General features: G+C 39.3%; 1 protein-coding gene across 4 annotated transcripts in view; it reads left to right on the top strand.

Annotated features, from left to right (window-relative positions):
• LOC148027247 (FkbM family methyltransferase) overlaps positions 1-1,760 on the top strand; it is a 41,887-nt gene extending 40,127 nt beyond the window's left edge. For all 4 annotated transcript variants that reach the window (XM_087691823.1, XM_087691824.1, XM_087691825.1 and 1 more), the window contains one exon: positions 774-1,760. In XM_087691823.1, the coding sequence (XP_087547949.1) occupies positions 774-1,142 (369 nt within the window). In that variant the 3' untranslated portion in view covers positions 1,143-1,760. The remainder of the gene's footprint in view (positions 1-773) is intronic.
• The last annotated feature ends 16,516 nt before the right edge of the window (positions 1,761-18,276 follow it).

Raw genomic sequence — 18,276 nt, forward strand, 5'->3', positions numbered from 1 at the left:
GCACAAACCCACTCGGGAGGGCCCAAACTTTCTATAAATAGATAGGTATGCTGTTCTCCATTCAGCCTTAATCTCGTTTTTGTAGATTTCAGGTATTTAACCTTGGTGCCCATACCTCGTACGCGGAGGATATCATAGTCCAAGCTGGCCATTGCTGTCTACAACAATCTGGCGCCTGTTTCCAGCTTATCGCACATTGTTCAAAGCTGATTTCAGCATGCTGACTGCTGATGCTGGTTTTTCTCTCTCCTGCAGCCTATGCTTGCTATTTTCTCTCTCTTGCAGCTTGCGTTTGCTGTTTTTTCTCTCCTGTGGCTAGTGTTGTCTTTCTTTCCCTTGCACTACTGTCTGCATCAGATCCAACCTTTCTTGGCTGCGTCTGTTGGTGTTCGACATCTGGAGGTTGCCTTGCTGCGATTCGAGATCTATTCGGAGTACGACACACTCTAGCTCATCACCCCTGCCTTAATCCTTGAGATACAAGAGTTCAAGGTACAATATTCATTCATTGCATAGTGTGTTTGTAACATGAGCATTGTATAATCAATAATCAAATCACTTCATTTATTCTTTGTGTTCATTGTCTTTGAGTTACTAACTGCGTTCTTCTATCAGTCTATGCTTTGTTGCACAGTGTTATTTGTGTTTTTGTGTTAGGGTATTTCTTCATGCCATGCTTGGTCAAAATGGAATTTTCGAAAGTTTGATTTATTTTAGCATTAGTTTTCATCTTGGTCAGAGTGGTGCATGGTGAATGAATGGATATGTAACAGGTTGTGGGCCGTCTAGACAACAGTGCTGTATCTGTCACAGGAGCAAAGCTTGCTTTCAAATCAAATGAAGTTGTCCCTGTTCGTATCAGAGCTGTCACTCTGGACTCAATGCTGTCCATATCTTTGCCTGTTCTTTTGCTGAAGATTGATGTCCAGGGGTGGGAATATCATGTACTGAGAGGAGCATCAAAATTATTGTCCAGGCCACCTCACGAGGCTCCATACATAATCTATGAAGAAGATGAGAGATTGCTTCAGGAGAGCAATTCAAGCAGTACAGAAGTTTTGCAGTTTCTAGCAAGCTATGGTTACCATTTCTGCTCAAAGGAAGGCAGTGACCGCCATTGCAGTAAGGAGAAGATATCGTAGGCAGCGAATGGTTTATTCTGTGATTTCCCTTTATACATTGTCTTGACAACCTGAATCTCGCTGTTCCGAGGGGAAATTGAAAATTCCCCCCTGTATTAATACATCTTCTTTTTTGCTCTTATTTCAAGGGCCGCAAGAAAGGAGTTGTAGGGAGCGATCATAAATCGTACCACCAAAAACCATATTGTTACTGAAGTGGGGATTTTTGCACTACATACGTGTCCTGCTTTTTGTGCCTCGGAAGGCGAGATGCTTGCTTACATTGCGTCCGTCGCGTCTTTGTCTCACTCATAGGCTTGTGTCTTCTGCCTGCCCGTTCGCTCCTCCAATACACGTTATCCTATGTCGCAATCTCTTCGGCTGGCGGCCCAGTCAACTCTTTCGCCCCGTCGAAATGCCTCTCTCGACCGACAACGTTTTTGGCCGGTCAATAGTCGTGTTTTGGTTTGCTGAGTCCTGACCATTCGCGAATCCTGGGGCGTTTTTGTGTTTTGGCATTCTGGAAAGACTTTTCTCCATCCCTCCCCAAGGGCTTCCTTCCTCTTCTTCTGCTTCCACTTCCACTCTCTTCAACACGAGCCTGTAATCTCCTGCTATCCAAACTATTTATATTTTCTCGATGCGTGTTAGTCTTCCGTTACTGGTTTTTTCTTTCAGAGTTGTACATTTTCACATTGTGCATTCACTTCGTTTGCTATTATAATTGTAGTGAGGTGCTTGAACACTGACTTCCATTTTGAGCGTACCGATGGATCCATGCATTAAATTAAATATAAATGAAAGTCCTATGCCACCTTCGTACCTTTCTAAATGCAGTAGTTCAACCGGATACTTAGCAAAGAGTGGGAATACATGTTCCTAGTGTGCAAAGATGTAGTCATGGTTTAAGACACATGGATTAGAGATGGATGCACTCCCACCACTCCAGTACAGTTTGGATTGCCCATACTTAGACATCATGCATACAAAGAGGAATAGAGTTATTAGGGCATATATTGCGAAGATGATACAAATTATACATGGGTGCATCCCTTAGAGACTCTTGGTACAAAGGTGGCATAACATCGACATCATTTCCTACATTTGTTAGTAGAGGGATTCATTGTTAGGCCTTTATACATGGACATCCATCTCTCTCATGGGATACCTAATGTTATTGGACAGATATGGATACCATCACACTAGATCAAGATTGAGGCAGCACAATATATGCATTGAATTTAAGGTTGTAGGAATGCAAGTACGTAGCTTGGAGAAGAAGAAACTTGAGAGAGCACAACTTAAAGATTTATTTAGCGGCATCAATGGAGAAGATTTACAAGACTAAGTATGTCCTAAAAGTGAATAGGCATATATACAAGGATGGGGGAAAAACCTTGTAAAGAGGGAAAAAGTGCCATAGCAATTGTGAGTGTATTTACACACATCACTACCAAAATATAGTAACAAATTCCCTTTGGGAATGATGGAGTGAACGAGAGTTGGCTCCATCACACTGCTTAAATTGAATGCCCAAATAACTTAGGACTGGTGAATAGATGCCATCAATATAAACCACAATGATCAAAGGTACATCACCCTCATGTCTAACATATAATGTGCTCTCAAGGGGACTTCTTTGAAAACCATCTGCAATCAAGTATGCATGCATATTCTCATACTAAGCTTGAGGCATTTGCTTTAGACCATACAAATCCTTTTTCGATGTGTACACTGTGTTTTCTTGCCCCTTCTGCATATAACCATGAGGCTTAAAAACATACATTTTCTCATGTAAATCACCATTCAAAAATGGAGTTTTGATATCCAATTGATATGCATTTCATACCATTATGAGTTGCCAATGTGTAAATGCTATGAATAGTTGTCATATGGCAAGTGGGAACAAGGTCGCTTCAAGTCAGCACCCTTCTATTAAGCAGTGATGTGCTTTAACTTGCAAATCCACTTGGTATCAATGGCCTTCTTGCTAGGAGGCAAATCATACTCAAATTGCATAGTGGCCATCCAATTTTTTGAATTTTGTGCCTCATCAAAATTCACAGGCTCATCCTCATCACACAAACTAGAAACAATGGCAATGCATAACAATTTGAGATATAAGAGGCATTGTGAGAGCCCAAATAGTATGACTAGCCAATGATGCATCCAACTCACTATCACATAATGTTTACACCAACCATTTTGACATAGTCTTACACTAATTAATCTCTACTCTCTCATTAGGAAGGTGCATCATTCACATCTACATCAGAATTAGTGTGATCGACATTATTATGAAAAGCATATGTAGGCTAAAAATTTACCTCATCTGGCAGCACTGCATGTGACTGCATGCCACTAAAAAGAGACAAAACTATCATAGATATCATGTGAGCATACAGTTGTCTCTTTTGTACATGAAAGTGAAGGTTAAACAACATCTTTCAAAAAGACATCATCGCTAACCAAGATACGCTTACACACTGCATGGTATAACTTATAACCTTGAAGAACAATCTAGGCAAAAGAGGTCTATTATATGGGTTGTAGACTAAGCTTTTGTAGCTAATCAAAAAGGTAAATGTAAAGTTTACTCTTTTACTACTAAGTAGAAATCTACAAATGTTGCTCAAATAAAGAAGATTGGTAAGAATGAGAAGAAAAAAGAGGGTGAGATATTTTGCAAATATTGAAAGAAAAAAGGTCATGTCATAAAGGATTTTCCTAAATTGGCTATGAAAGAGGATAAGAAGAAAGAGACTAGTACGGTTGCTGTAGATGCCTCTCCTTCTAAGTAAAGCTTGCAAATGTTGTGCAAGATACTAAATGGACATTTAGTGTGAAATGTAGGTATGACCCTTCTGTACGTGATTATTGCATGTTTGTTGTGGATTCAAATCTATTGTACTTTGACTATGGTGCTGAAAAGCATATCACTTCTCTATGCAATTTGTTTATGACCCTTGAGTCTGCCCTTAAGGACATTATTGTGACATGTGCCAATAACTCCTCTTATCCTATCAAATGAATTAGAAAAACAATGCTAACTGTTGTTAATGACAGTCCTTTCACACTTGTCGATGGTTTGTATGTACTAGAGATAAAAAATATTTTTATGTCAATTTTGCACTTGCTAAGATTGGCTTGATTATGAAGTTTGTTGATGACGGGTGTACACTCCATGATCTCTCTTGTGGTTATACAACTATTCCATTTGGTTCACTATATCATGGATTGTATAAGCTCAATAACTATGAAAAATGTATGGAAGAAATTGCATGTGTTGTAGATTCATAGGCAGTTCCAAATGCAAAACTTTGGCATGCACATTTAGTCATCTAAATTTTTCTAGTTTGCTGCATCTTTGTGGAAATCTAATATGGTGTCTTCATTGCCTACTCTTGAGGCACTTGAAAAACACATTTATAAAGATTGCATATTGAATAAAATGCTACTAGCTAAGAGGAAAAAAAGATCACTCATGGAGATGGCATGATGCATAATCAAGAGTTAAGCTTTGCTACAATTTCTGGCTTGAAGTTGTTTTATGTGTAGGCTATACACTTAACATGTGTCCCACTAAGGCTTTATAGTCTCTCACTCCATATGAGGCTTGTGCCTTTCATCATCAAATAAAGAGCAGATGCAAAACTCTGATAAAAGTTATGAAGTTCATTGAGAATAATTTGCACAATTGAATTGTCTGGAAAAGTCATATCTACAACAATCAAATGCTTCTTAAGATCTTTGATCTTTGTCAAAAAATTGTTCATAAGTCACCATCATCCATATGTTCACTCACTAATTGCTTAGGCATGTAAGTAACATGGGACTCATTTCTTCCTTGATACAAATGCACAGGAGCATTCCAAGCATCCTTAGCTGCCTTACATGATCGAATATGTGGGATCATGGTACATTAATAGGCAATGCAATCAAAGCATGTGCCTTTGCATCTTTGCCATCCCAACAAATCAGCTTAGAAGTAGGTGGTGGTGGTGCTCTAGCAACAATTAGAGCAAAAGTGAAACCTATAACATCCTCAACAACACTTGTTTCTATTGCTTTTGCTGCAACTTGCAGCTTCTGAAACACCACTAAGATATATTTTCTATTCCATATACAATGTTCCAAAGTCCCTTTGCAATCAATACATGATGCATCATACAAGCGCATAGTGGATAGTTGGTTTCATACAACACAATCAACATACATAATACATCATTGCTTTTAGCCATGGCCATTGATTTTACTTGATGCAAAAGTTTCATGTATGGAGGAAAATATATACACAAGTAGTTAGCACAATATAAAGGAGATTATAAGGGGTTCTAAAGTGATGTGAGTCAAGCTTTCTGGTTTCTAATGGACCATCATGTGCAATTTTTATTCCTTCTTAGGAAAGCTCTCTCTTACATACAGAAATGACCGATGTCAAAAATTTTACACAAAGGACGAAATAGCCTATGCAATACTCTACTGAAAGTAGTGTAAATGGAGGCCAAAGAGAACTTGAATAAAAATTTTGACGATGCCAAGATCCTATGGGCATTTTCATAGTATTTATCGACCTGCAAATGCTCATCAAATCTTGTCCCAATCTAGAAAATCAAATGGAGGGTATTGATGACTTTGCCCAAGAGGTTGAAGCGTGCTCTAATACTAATCGTTGGATTGCATGAATGCAAGTACATAGCTTGGAGAAGAAGAAGAAGCTTGAGATAACATAACTCAAGGTGTATTGAGAGGTATCAATAGACATTAGGGGAGATTTGGATTCAAGTTTGGCCTTGTAAGAAATTTCACCTTAGCCTAGAGAGAGAGAGAGAGAATTCAAAAACCATTAAAAATAGCAAAAAAATTAGTTTCATTAAATTTTTTTATTTTCTTCAAAACACATAGATTAGCACAAAGATTTTAATTTTTCAATTATCATTAATTAAGAGTCTAAAGATTGGTACACACAAAATAGACTAGTCAGTGCTCAAACAAGGCTTGAGTTATTTTTTGACATGTTACGTTTGATACATTTTCATTTGAGGTATTCTCATTTCATAGAAGCAACTTCAAATAATACTGAGAAGCTTGTGAGGATAGCTCTAGTTATGGATTACCATCACAAAGGGAGATGGATAGTTCCTTATCATGATCAAAGAGGTACAAGATAGATGCGTATCACCTCCACACCAAGCTTGATATATATAGATGTTTGAGGAGATGGTTGGATCTACATTAGAGAGGTATAGGTGAGATGTACATTATCTTCAAAAATGAGCTTGATCATGAGTATGAATCCTTATGTAAGAAAAATAAATATTGTCTTTTGTCTTCTATTTCTAAAGAAATATAAGGATTTTGTAATGTAACAAAAAGCTTTGAGATATGTAAGATATAAGTTGCAATAGGGCAATATAAAGAAGAGGATACATACAACAAAGTAATATATTTTCTAAACATTTTGATGCTCATTATTTCTATATCTCAAATAATATTTCTTTGCTTTATTAAAATTGACCATGGATTTTTAAGAATAGGTCTATCCATTCGATCAAAAAACATCTAGGTGTATTATATTATAATGTTATTGATTCTGCCAAAGTAACAAATCTTTTGAGACAGAAATCTTATTTGTTAGAGTTTTTCTTGTACAGAAGTTTTAGTTATATCAAACAAAGAGTGTTATATACTTAACTAGTTTTACCTTGGATTTCAAAGTGATTTACAAAAATAAAATGTATTGAATTCTTTGATAGCATAACATATACAAGTATATCCCTCGACTTTCAAATGAATATAATAGTATATCAATTCGATCAACTCAAATAATGGAGAAACTATGGTATTGAGCTCATTCATATTACTAAGTCATATGAGATGTAATGGAGTGCAGAAAGCTAATATTCTAGAGGAATTATATTAGTGAATATATAGAAAGGTTGCTTCAAAGAGCTAATCCAAAATAAAGTAATGCAACACTTAAAGAGACAAGCACTGAGGGAATTATGGCACAAATCCAATGTAGTAATTAAAAATCCTCAATATCCTATGGAAATACAATATCTGTACTTAAATCTTCCTTCTATTTTTCAATTCCATATCCAATAAAGGTATCATCATATACCATAAGCTCTATAAAATTTCTCAATACTCAAAGGATGGAGAAACTATAGTATCAAGCTCATTTATATTACTAAGCCATATGAGATGCAATGGAGTGTAGAAAGCTAATATTCTAGCGGAATCATATTAGTGAACATACAAAAAGCTCGCTCCGAAGAGCTAATCAAAAATAAAGTAATGCAACACTCAAAGAGACAAGCAATGATAACATCATGGCACATATCCAATGTAGTAATTAAAAATCCTTAATATATTGTGGGAATACAATATATGTACTTGAATCTCCCTTCCATTTTTCAATTCCATATCCAATAAAAGTATCATCATATACCATAAGCTCTACAAAATCTATTGATGCAATTAATTGTATCATCAATTTTCTAAAGTTCTCATAAGCTTCATGAATAATAAAACACTTATAATTAATTACACCATGGATACCAAAATCACAATACAATTCATTATACGAAAACATTTTGATTATTCTCAGTTACAAGCAAAACATCATTGCATGCTGGAACACTTTGTTCCTTAACCTTGATGGATGAAGGATTCAAAAGTTGATCTCATGATACAATACATTATGATATTTCTATGTTAAGACCCTTGTATTAGAATAGAAATTGATATCCTTGATATTGGAGTCTATTATCATTCTATACTAAGATACATGTGGACAACCATGGTACTATACCACTAGATAGAAGAAATAGAATAGTCTTCGAGATTATTGAGATGATTTTCTTTATCTCAATAAGATCCATTTACAATTACATATGGACAATCATATGTCAATTATCCAGCCTCATTTTTGAACACTTGTTTAAAGAAATAAGAAACATTGCCATGATACAGAGAAATACACAAAGATATGAAGAAATAAGGAAGGTACCAAGAGAAATAACACAATGCACGGAAGGTGCCCTTGAGGCTATCGGGGAAGGTGGATGCACTAGGTTAGGACCACAAAACATGAGGGGGGCCTTGAGATTTTCAAGTCACCTCTCCTTGCGTTGTGTGAGTCTAACATAAGCCTAAACCCACACAATGTGAGAGGGGCCCCTAGGACCGCACAATGCAAGGGGGGGGGGGGAGGCTTGAGATTTTCAAGTCACCCCTTCTTGTGCTATGCGGGTTCCAATGCAAGAATGGACCCACACAATGAGAGAATCCACCCCTTCTTGTGCTGCGCGGGTTCCAACACAAGCATGAACCCACACAATGTGAGAGGGGCCCCTAGGACTACACAATGCAAGGGGGGGCTAGAGATTTTCAAGTCACCCCTTCTTGTGTTGTGCAAGTTCCAACGCAAGTATGGGTCCACAAAATGCGAGAGGGACCTTTAAGTATCCCCTTCCTTGCATTGTGTGGGTGTATCACCAACACAATGCAAGGGGGAGTCCATCATTGTACTTGGATAAGGCCTTATCACATTGTGTGGATCACTACCACCCAACTTCTTTATAGATTGGTTTCCTACTGTTCATTTTGAGCAATTTTCAATACCACACAAGGCTTTTGCTAAGAAAATGGTGGGGGCTCCCCTTGCATTGTGCTCATATCTTTTCCATTTCCTTGTATCTTGGTCTTGTGCAATCTATTTGAGCATTTTTAGACCCTCAATGTAGTTTTTTGATGGGGGCCACCCTCATGTTGTGCTAGTCCACCTAGGTATATTTTCAATTTCCTTAGATCTTAGTCTCTTGATGTCCATTTTGAGCATTTTCAAATCCCAAATACAAGTTTTGGGCCGTTATGGATGTAATCACACCATTGATTTTGCCTAATTATACACACAAAATGTTGATTTTGTTCTATCAATTCATTGTATATTTGGAATGGCTCAAAAGCTCTGTGGGGTGCCAAAAATTGCTCAAAATGAACATCTAGAGATGAATTTATGAAGAAATGGGATGGTGACCACCACCACCAACAATGGAAGCCACATTTGGTTGCCTATATCTAAAAGATATAGTTTCCATTGAAATAAAAAATAAAGCAAATGAAAACATTAAATGAAAAGTAGAAGTGAGAAGAATGAATCACATCCAAAATTTTGGAATGAGAGACACTTCATTTAATACTCGATACCTTCAAGAAGAAGATAGGGATACTAGAATGAAGGGAGAGTATTTTGATGTAATATTTGAGAATTTTAGGAAAATGATAGGAAAATTTGAAGGTTGTATGAGACAAACAAAAAAATCACTTTTTAGTCTCTTAAATTATTCGAGAGTCACTTCGTTTTTGTGCCTCAATGCATTTGTCCCCAAAAACACCTAAAAATATTTTATGTTGGGAATTTTTAAGAATGAGATAAGAATTCTTGGGAATGAGATAAGACATTTAAAAATAACCAATTTTTACTGTAATGATAGCTCTCTCCTTATTGGTTGAGAGGCTTCTCTCTAAAACTAAAAGGCCTAAACGTGAGTCCAAATCTCCCTTAATGAAAGATTTATAGACTAAGTATGCACTAAAAGTAAATAGGAATTATATGCATTGTAGGGGAAAAAAACCTCCTAAAGAGGGAAAAAAATGCCTTGGTGATTTTGTGTGTTCACACATGTTACTACCAAGATATAGTAACAATATGCAATGTTTGAGGATGTGTGTGTTTGCTAGTTTGTGATAAGGAGGTTGAGTCTAAGGAGCACTTTATTTATAGGTGCATTGTATATTATGAGTTCAGAGGGAGATTTAATAATCTTTTTCAGGAGGGTTTTGGGCCTCTTTGTAGGATGAGGACTAGAGATGCATAGGAGTTTTCTTATTGGAGCTTTGGGCATATAGAGAGAAGCTTATGAGGAGCATGACAAAGATAAAGGTAGAGTTAGTGAGCCAAAGGAAGGCTTACAGGTTTTTCAATGCTAGCTCAGAGTGAGTTTAATAGATGCTACCACTATAGCTGTAGTACCACACCATTCATGAGTTAGAGGGATCATAGTAGACTAGGTAGCCATACTTTGTAGAGCATGTCACTCACCACCCAATCATCATGCTCGATATCCTTATCTTTGGTAGATTCGAGCCATCATCCACCATCATAGATGAGTACCTCCCCTTAGTGGACTTGATGTCTTGGACAATTCCATGTCACATATATTCTTGCCTTAAGAAAGATTCATTGTTTATAGAGAGTCATATTGATCAAGGTGAGATTCTATAGGTTTGCTGAAAGATCATTGAGAGTTATCAAAATTAATGAATAACTATGGGAAGATAAGATGAAAATTAAAATAATTTTCGTAGATTTTTCAATAATTTTTAATTATTGCATGGCCGTAACTCGGTTTGTATATGATATTGGTTACTCATGCTTGGTAGTCTTAAAGGGCAAGGAATAATGTGGTTTGTATTTTCTTCAAGAAATTATTAAAAAAAGATATTATTTTATCGAAGAGTACTTATGGTGTGCGAGAAATATTTATTAGGTGTTCAAGTAACGTGGAATTATTTTATGGATACATGCTCTTTATCGTGATGATTGCATGCATACTAGTGCTAGGGATTATTTGTGGACTAATTGTTAACCTCAATACAAGAAAAAATAGAAAAATTGAAAAAAGTAGAAAAGTGCAAGTTGGGAGTTGAAAAAAGACGGGCTAGAAGAAAATCGGATACAATGGAAAAAGTAGGAAGGAAAACGACTGAAAGTGAGCACATTTTTAAACACAAGGTGCCCCTAAAACTTTTGTAAAAGAGCGCCAGGCTCCCTCCTGTGCAAATTGTAAGGGTAGATGGGCGGTAAGAAGGAAGCTAAGAAGATGAGAGGACAATGGGAAAGAGGGCCTAGGCCACGGCCGGCTATGTAAAAAAGGGGATGACCACCCAAAAGAGATTAGGGTTTTGTATATAAACTCAAAAAGTGAATGAGAGTCTCATTCTTTGGTGTGTGGCAAAGTGGACTCATCGTCTTCTCTTATTCTCTTCTTCTTCTTGCTTCCTTGTGTGTGCTTGAGAGATGGAGTGAGTGTATAGGGTGAGGGATCTTGGAGGTGAAGCTCTCCATGATCTCCTCTCTTCTTCTCTTCTCTTCTCTTCTCTTGTCTCGTGTGCGGCTTTGGAGGATGGAGCTTGGAGGTGGAGGCTTGAGGATGCTTGAGCTCGCATCTTGAATCGTGAAGCTACCGGTGTGCTTAAGGGAGAACGCAACTCATTTGGGTATCGAGGTAAGCTCACTACACCCCAGTAGAATCGAAGGTGCATTGGCTAGGTGCGAGATAACCATAGGTGTTTACTTGAAATGCTTGAAATAATAAGCAGTCTGTGGGTCTTGGCGGTTGAGCTTGAGCTTACCCTCTACATTTTGGTTCCGTTGTCGGGAACAATGGATTCAAGCTTGAGCACTTGCGCACCTCAAATCAAGCGACAAAGTAAAGGTTTCATCCCCGAATTGGAGCTTGAGATAAGTAGGAGATTTTGGGTTTTTAATCTTTGTAACAAGTAAGTATTTTGGTTTTCTGACGATTAGGCAACTAGGAGAAATCATTTTAGTATTCTGCTTTTGATTTTTGTTGCATTTAGAGTAGGATAGGATCGAGAAATCAAAGCAGAAAGATTTAGGGTTGATGCTGTGAAATAGGTCCAAATAGGGCACAAATAGTGAAAAATGAAAAAAAAGAGTGCTTAGAGGTGTTAGAGTCACACGAGGAGTGATCGTGAAGATTAAGGTTGAGTCTAGCAAGGGTTTATGACCTCAGGAAGCAAAGGGAGATCTCATTTTCACTTGTGGCTTAGAGAGAGAGAGAGAGAGAGAGAGAGAGAGAGAGAGAGAGAGAGAGAGAGAGAGAGAGAGAGAGAGAGAGAGAGAGAGAGAGAGAGAGAGAGAGAGAGAGCTTGGATAGCTAGGGTTTCCCACGAATCAATCGACTCCCACCAGCATTGTTAGCGCATTCTAGGTATATACAAACCTTACCTTATGTTCATAGTTGCATTTTGGAAGTCCTCAACTGCTAGCTTGCTCATAATCATGTCGTCGATTCAATTTTTCACCATTTTGGCCCCTCGATCGGCACAATTGGACCACCTTATTAGTGTTCGATTCCGAGAATCGAATGCTTAGATGCCCTATACCCATCCAATTATTCCGAGGATCGGACGGCCAACAATTAGAGACCACTGCCAAACGTTCGATCCTCTTGAGGATCGAACACTTGGACCACCCTGTTCGATTGGACATACCCTGTCCGATTTTGAAAATTGGACATCCCATAATTGGACCATTTAGAATCAGACACTCCAAATCGGACATAGTAATTCAGTCAGCTAAAATCGGACTCCTATCAAATCAAATGTTTGATTCCTGGAATCGGATACTGCAGAATCAGACTCTTCAAAGCCGGACCAGATTTTGGCACATCAAAATTGACAAATTTAGCACATCCGATATGATAGAGAGTACAACCCGCAACATGAGAATTCACCAAAAGCCTTATAGGCAAAGAATTTTCAACACGCTTAGAGTCGTAGGATAACCAATAGATGCCAATTTGGCCTTGAATGAGCTAAATGATGTAGCATAGACCCTAATCACCAACAAGAACATCCAAGAATTGAGCCTAGAGCCCTATTAGGCCAAGTATGTAGACGAGAGTGTGAGGGCTACAATTATCACTTCGTATTCACACCCACATTGTTTTTCAACACTTGAAGTGCACTTAAGAAAAGCTGAAATCCAACAAATGGTGAGCAAGTACGACTTGCAAATCCAGATGGACCACCATGGTAGGAAATTTGAGGATATGATAGTGGACTTGAAGAGGAGAGGAGACTAGCGCGGGAAGCTTTGCAAGGCATAGTGGCCTACAATCAGGAACATCAAGCTACACATTTGCGATAGAACATAGAAATGCGGGAGATTTAGCAAGTATTAGCCTTAGCAAATAGAAATCGATTAGGACCTGACGCAAAGAGAGAGAGAGCACTAGAAGGAGACCTTATGCTGTGAGCAAGCTTCCTATGAAGCAACTGCTAGACAACACCTTTGCAGAGCAGAGTGCAACATTACTTTACGACCTTATAGGGCTAGGAGTCCAACTAGGGCTCGAAGAGCCAATAAAAAAATCCATGTCATTACTAAGAAGTTAGACAAGTACTAGCCAAACGATGATCCCTACAACTTTGTAGAGCAGTTTGAGTAGGTATATGAGACCTAATAGCCTCATCAATCTCGCCCAGTGCTCGCAAGCCTTCGGTCTATGCTTAGGTGATAAGGGAAGGACTTGGTACACCAACTTAGATGTGGCAGAACGTAACAACTTCAATCATCTCAATAACCTCTTCATTAAGAGATTCTCAGAGGTGAGGTACTCAATCAACCTGATTGTATGGCTCATGAATGTGAAGCAGAGAGATAAAGAGGATATCAGGGATTATGTGACCTATGCGAGGAGTCTCTTTAAGAGAATCCCAACAAAAAAACGAGCGGTGTCCATAGTCTTCATCAATGGACTACGAAGTGAGGAACTCTACAAGGCCTTGGTAGGCAACTCAAGCTTGCAATGAGACGCGCTAACTAGGGTCTTTGAAGAGGCCATTCGAGTGGATGACCAACTTAAGGAGAGGAGCTCCAGGAGCTCAGACCAAGACGAGGCTAACTCTAGAATCTTAGAAATGGCCACCACATCCATCAAATGGTTAGTCCCAAATAGCCAGGATAAGGGAAAGAGCATTGACAAAAACCAGGAGCTAGCGGAGATAAAGATGGAGATAGCAAGGCTACAAGAAATGGTGAGGAGACCAATGCGCCCACACATCCAGTACATGCATTGTGGTAGAACCACCTGCCAGGCTGAGTGTTAGGACCCTAGGTCTTGCGGGACCTTGCTCAAATTGTGGTAGATTCAGTCATGATGCCATGCATTGCACACTACCGAAATGACTCCCATACTCGCAGCCTTACAACTAGCCTTACCTAGGGAATAGGCCACCAAACTTCTTTGGGAGGGGAGCCCCATTGGCTCTCTCCGCACCTAACGATGCTAAACCGGCCATTCTTAGGATGGAAATAAATCCCATAGGCGTATTATTGCGACCACCTGGACCTTTCATAACCCATCCAACGAGCGACACTCCAGCCCACTATGTGGAGGAGCTGAATGATGATGAGCCCTATGTGAACCCTTATGTCTCGTACGACGAAGAGGGAAATCCAATCCTCATGGATTATTGACTAGTGCCAATGATGGTGCTAGGTAGAGAAAGAGGCTTAGGGGGACAGACCCAAGAACTAATTTCTTATTGGAATTGCAGTCACCTAGGACACATCTCCTTACGTTGCCTTGAATGGGAGCATCCTAATTGAGAAAAGGCCGATCTTAGATGCCTAGAGTGTGGAATCACTCACCTGTTTGCTGAATGCCCTAGATGAAAGCCACTCTCTAGTGTGGTGAAAGAGCCATCAGTACCATTGGGGCTGTTTGGAGTTGAGAAGAGGACACACCTATCGCGTTACATGTCATGACTTACAGGCCGGCATATCACTGCATAGACCCATCAATCTAAACTTAGCCTCGATAGTGAAAAAGAGCCATAGGTGAAGGAAGAAGAGGACAAAAGCCAAGGTCACACTTAAAATGGAGAGTGCTACGACATTGCCCACAGGAAAGAAAGTCACTGACGTAGAGGTAGAGACATTTGCTCTAAGGACTGGTAAGAAGGGGAGTGCTAGGATGGGGGAGTACCCCAACCCAAAACACCAACTTGAAGCCATAGAGAAGGTCAAGGAGTGGCTGAAAGAGGCACAAAAGCACCTTAAGGATACTGATTCCATCTTAGAGGACGAGATCGATGATCTCTCAAGCATAAGCACACCGGCTTTGCCTACATGACCAAAGTCAAAATACGCATCTGCAATACAGGTAGTGCTGCTTACGTAGAGTTTAAACACTATGGGCCAGTATACTAATCAAGGCCATTGGCCAAGGAATGCAAGCCTAGAAGAAGAGCAAGTAGCTAACAATCTTCTTACAACACTAGTAACCACCCCAATGACTCTAAGCTTAGGAGATTTGCTTAGGCAACATCTGACACTATGGCAAGAATTGAAGCAGTAGGTTGAAGAACTAATGGAGCAAGAGGCAACTGATCTGCACGATCATGATGCGATAACTCAAATACCCAGTTTGATAGTACACTTAGTGTCCAAGTCCTTATACATTAATTTTTTTGGGAGGGCATAGAGATGCATGCAGTCCAATCGGTCATAGCATTAAGAGATGCCACACGAAATGGAGTCAGTGTGCTTAGCCATGTAGTACTCCAGGCTTGGGGTAACCCACCTATCGAGAATGCTAGGTTCAATGTTACATTGGCCAATGGAATAAAATTTAGGCCATTTAGAATGTTGAAGAATTGTCCGTTAAAGATTGTAGGTGTCCAGTTTTCTGTGAACTTCATTGTCATGAAGGGAGTGGATTACAATATCCTACTAGCTTGACCCTAGATGTGTAACACACAAGTCATAGAAGACTGGGGAAACAATCTAATCTTTCTAGGCAATCAAATAGAAGTGGTAAGGGTAGAGATGGATGCTTGGAAGACTACGTCAGTCGACTTAGATGCCATCTTAGCCATGTTGAAGGGTGGTGCACAAGTTAGAAAATCGTATGGGTCACTCACCAAGTATATCCCTTGTCCAAAGGATGAGTGAGATTGGATAGACGTACTAGCCATGATCGATCTGCCATTCTCAAATAATGAGGAGTACAAGCAAGCCACTAAGGCAATTGGTAAGCCTAGTGACACATCCCCAGTACCAATCTACATGATGGCAAGGAGCTTGCATAGACAACCCAACCCTATCAAGGTACAATTGCCCACTATCACGAAAATTGAAGATGAAAATGAGAAAGTCGTATCTCCATCCTACCTACAAGTAACTATCACCGTCCAACAAACACATACATTTGATGCATTGATCGATGAAGATGCTGATTTTAATATCTTGACTCACGATCATTGGATCCAAATTGATAGACCACAATTGCTGCCCATATGGGAGTCGATCATACACACTTCTGAGAAAGTGCAAGATTGCTATCTCTATTGAGTCTAAAAGCCTGCCCATGATCTTTTATGTGTTACCAAAATATGAAGGATGCAAGTATGGAATCACTGTTAGGACGTACATTTAAAAAGCAGACAATGTGCAATGTCGACTACTAGTCATAGCATATCCATCTAGCCATTAGCAATGTGCAAATAATCATAGCTCTTAACAAGGGCGGCACGACCTCATCAAAGTCTGTAAAGCCACTGGTAGAGCAACCCACTATCAAGCCTAAGGAGGGGGATCGTGACCTGTCACAACTTGTCAAACCTTAATACCAGTGAACTGCTGAAATCAAAGCTAAGGCCCATGTACCACAGTTCAAATGGAAGCCTAAAAATTAAGGGCTGCCACCTAGAAGAGCACAATTGTAATCTCGCAAAGCTAGGAACTCATATTCGAAACCTAGGAGGTGAGAAGGACTTGTAGGCATTGATGAATGGTTAAACAATGATGGGTTCCCAAGATCTTATTGCAAGTACAAGGCTATTACAAGGGTAATGCCTGGATATGGATACCTAAATCTAAGATGTCCAAGGGAACCACTCAAACGCTGCCCTCAAATTGGGACACACTAAGCCATGTGATAGAAAATGCCCCAATGCCACAAATGACTAAGGCTGCAAAGCCCATAGAACCTCAAACATATAAGTTGGTGGAGACTAAACAAGTTTATTGACCAAAGCTGCAGTCTGTTGCTTATACACTACCTCAATATAATCTTGCTAGTATCTCTAAAACCTCACTAGTGTCTAGTAGCTTGACACCCATAAAACCATCCAAACCCATCATGCAAGAAGCCCAACCACACTTTCAGATACACCTAAAGTCGTAACCATCGGCTACCAAATTATCTAGTTTAGTCAAACCCTAACCACCTGTAGGCCTTAGATCCTCTTACAAACAAATATCAATTCTTACTTTGGCCACGGACTTCAGTGAAAATATGGGAGATGACTTGGTTGCCTGCCTTCGATGGTTGGATGCCACATTTACCACACTTGCTAAAAGCTCTGATTGACTAGACCTAGGTCTTTTGCTCGAGCCTTTAGCAACGGAGGTACGCAAGCAGCCTTGCTCATGGGAGAAATCTGAATTCATGTTTGTTCAGGCTCCCCAGTAAGTCAAGGAATTAATTGCTATCGAGATATCCCAAGAACATGCACGAAAACAATGCCTCATTAGGAAATAGGGGAGTTGAAGCACCTTGCTGACACCGATTTCTCTTTCTTGAGGAAATGGTATGCTCTCTGACTTCAATGGGAACTAATGGGCTACCAAATCATGACTAACGCTGAGCAATGCCATGCCATCAAAACCTCGGAGTACGACTCCACTTGTGTAGCTCCAACCTCCTATAGGGTGTTGACCACCATTTGTAACCGACCCTTGGAAGAGCATCTCTTGACTCACCTATATTTAGATTGAATTCTGATTGAGGAGGAGTTACACATTGCCAGTCGAATCAACTTCGATGACTTCCTCATAGATGTTCTCACCTACAACACTCAAGTAGACATCTGTCCTTTTGCCATGGACCACTATGCTAGTCTAGAATACAATCGTTCTATGCTTGGCTCATGTAAAAGTAAAACACTACAAGCACATGTTGAATGCCTTTGACCTCTCAAACCTTAATCCTAGGAAGGATCGTTCTCAATTCCAAAGGGGATAGGGTAAGGTGAATCAAACACGTAAATAGGTAAGGTGAATGGAACATGCAAGGAAAAATCCTCAATCAATGTCCAAAAGCAGAAAATAGTGGATGAAAATCAACTTGTGATTGAGGAAAAAAGGCATAAATTTTTTGGAATGAATGGACTTCTTGAAGAAAATTTTTCTTCTTTTGTACTTAAACATTTTATTCTTTCCATAAAAGCATAATCAATTCTAGCTTACCTTTCAACAAGTAATTATCTTAAGGAAAGTAATGAATAGACAACTACAGAGCATGCACAGTATGGTCTCTTGCTGGAAATA

Source organism: Lygodium microphyllum, chromosome 13 (genome assembly GCF_053477565.2).
Source record: "Lygodium microphyllum isolate KBCC chromosome 13, Lygodium_microphyllum_v1.1.10, whole genome shotgun sequence".
Lineage (NCBI taxonomy): Eukaryota > Viridiplantae > Streptophyta > Polypodiopsida > Schizaeales > Lygodiaceae > Lygodium > Lygodium microphyllum.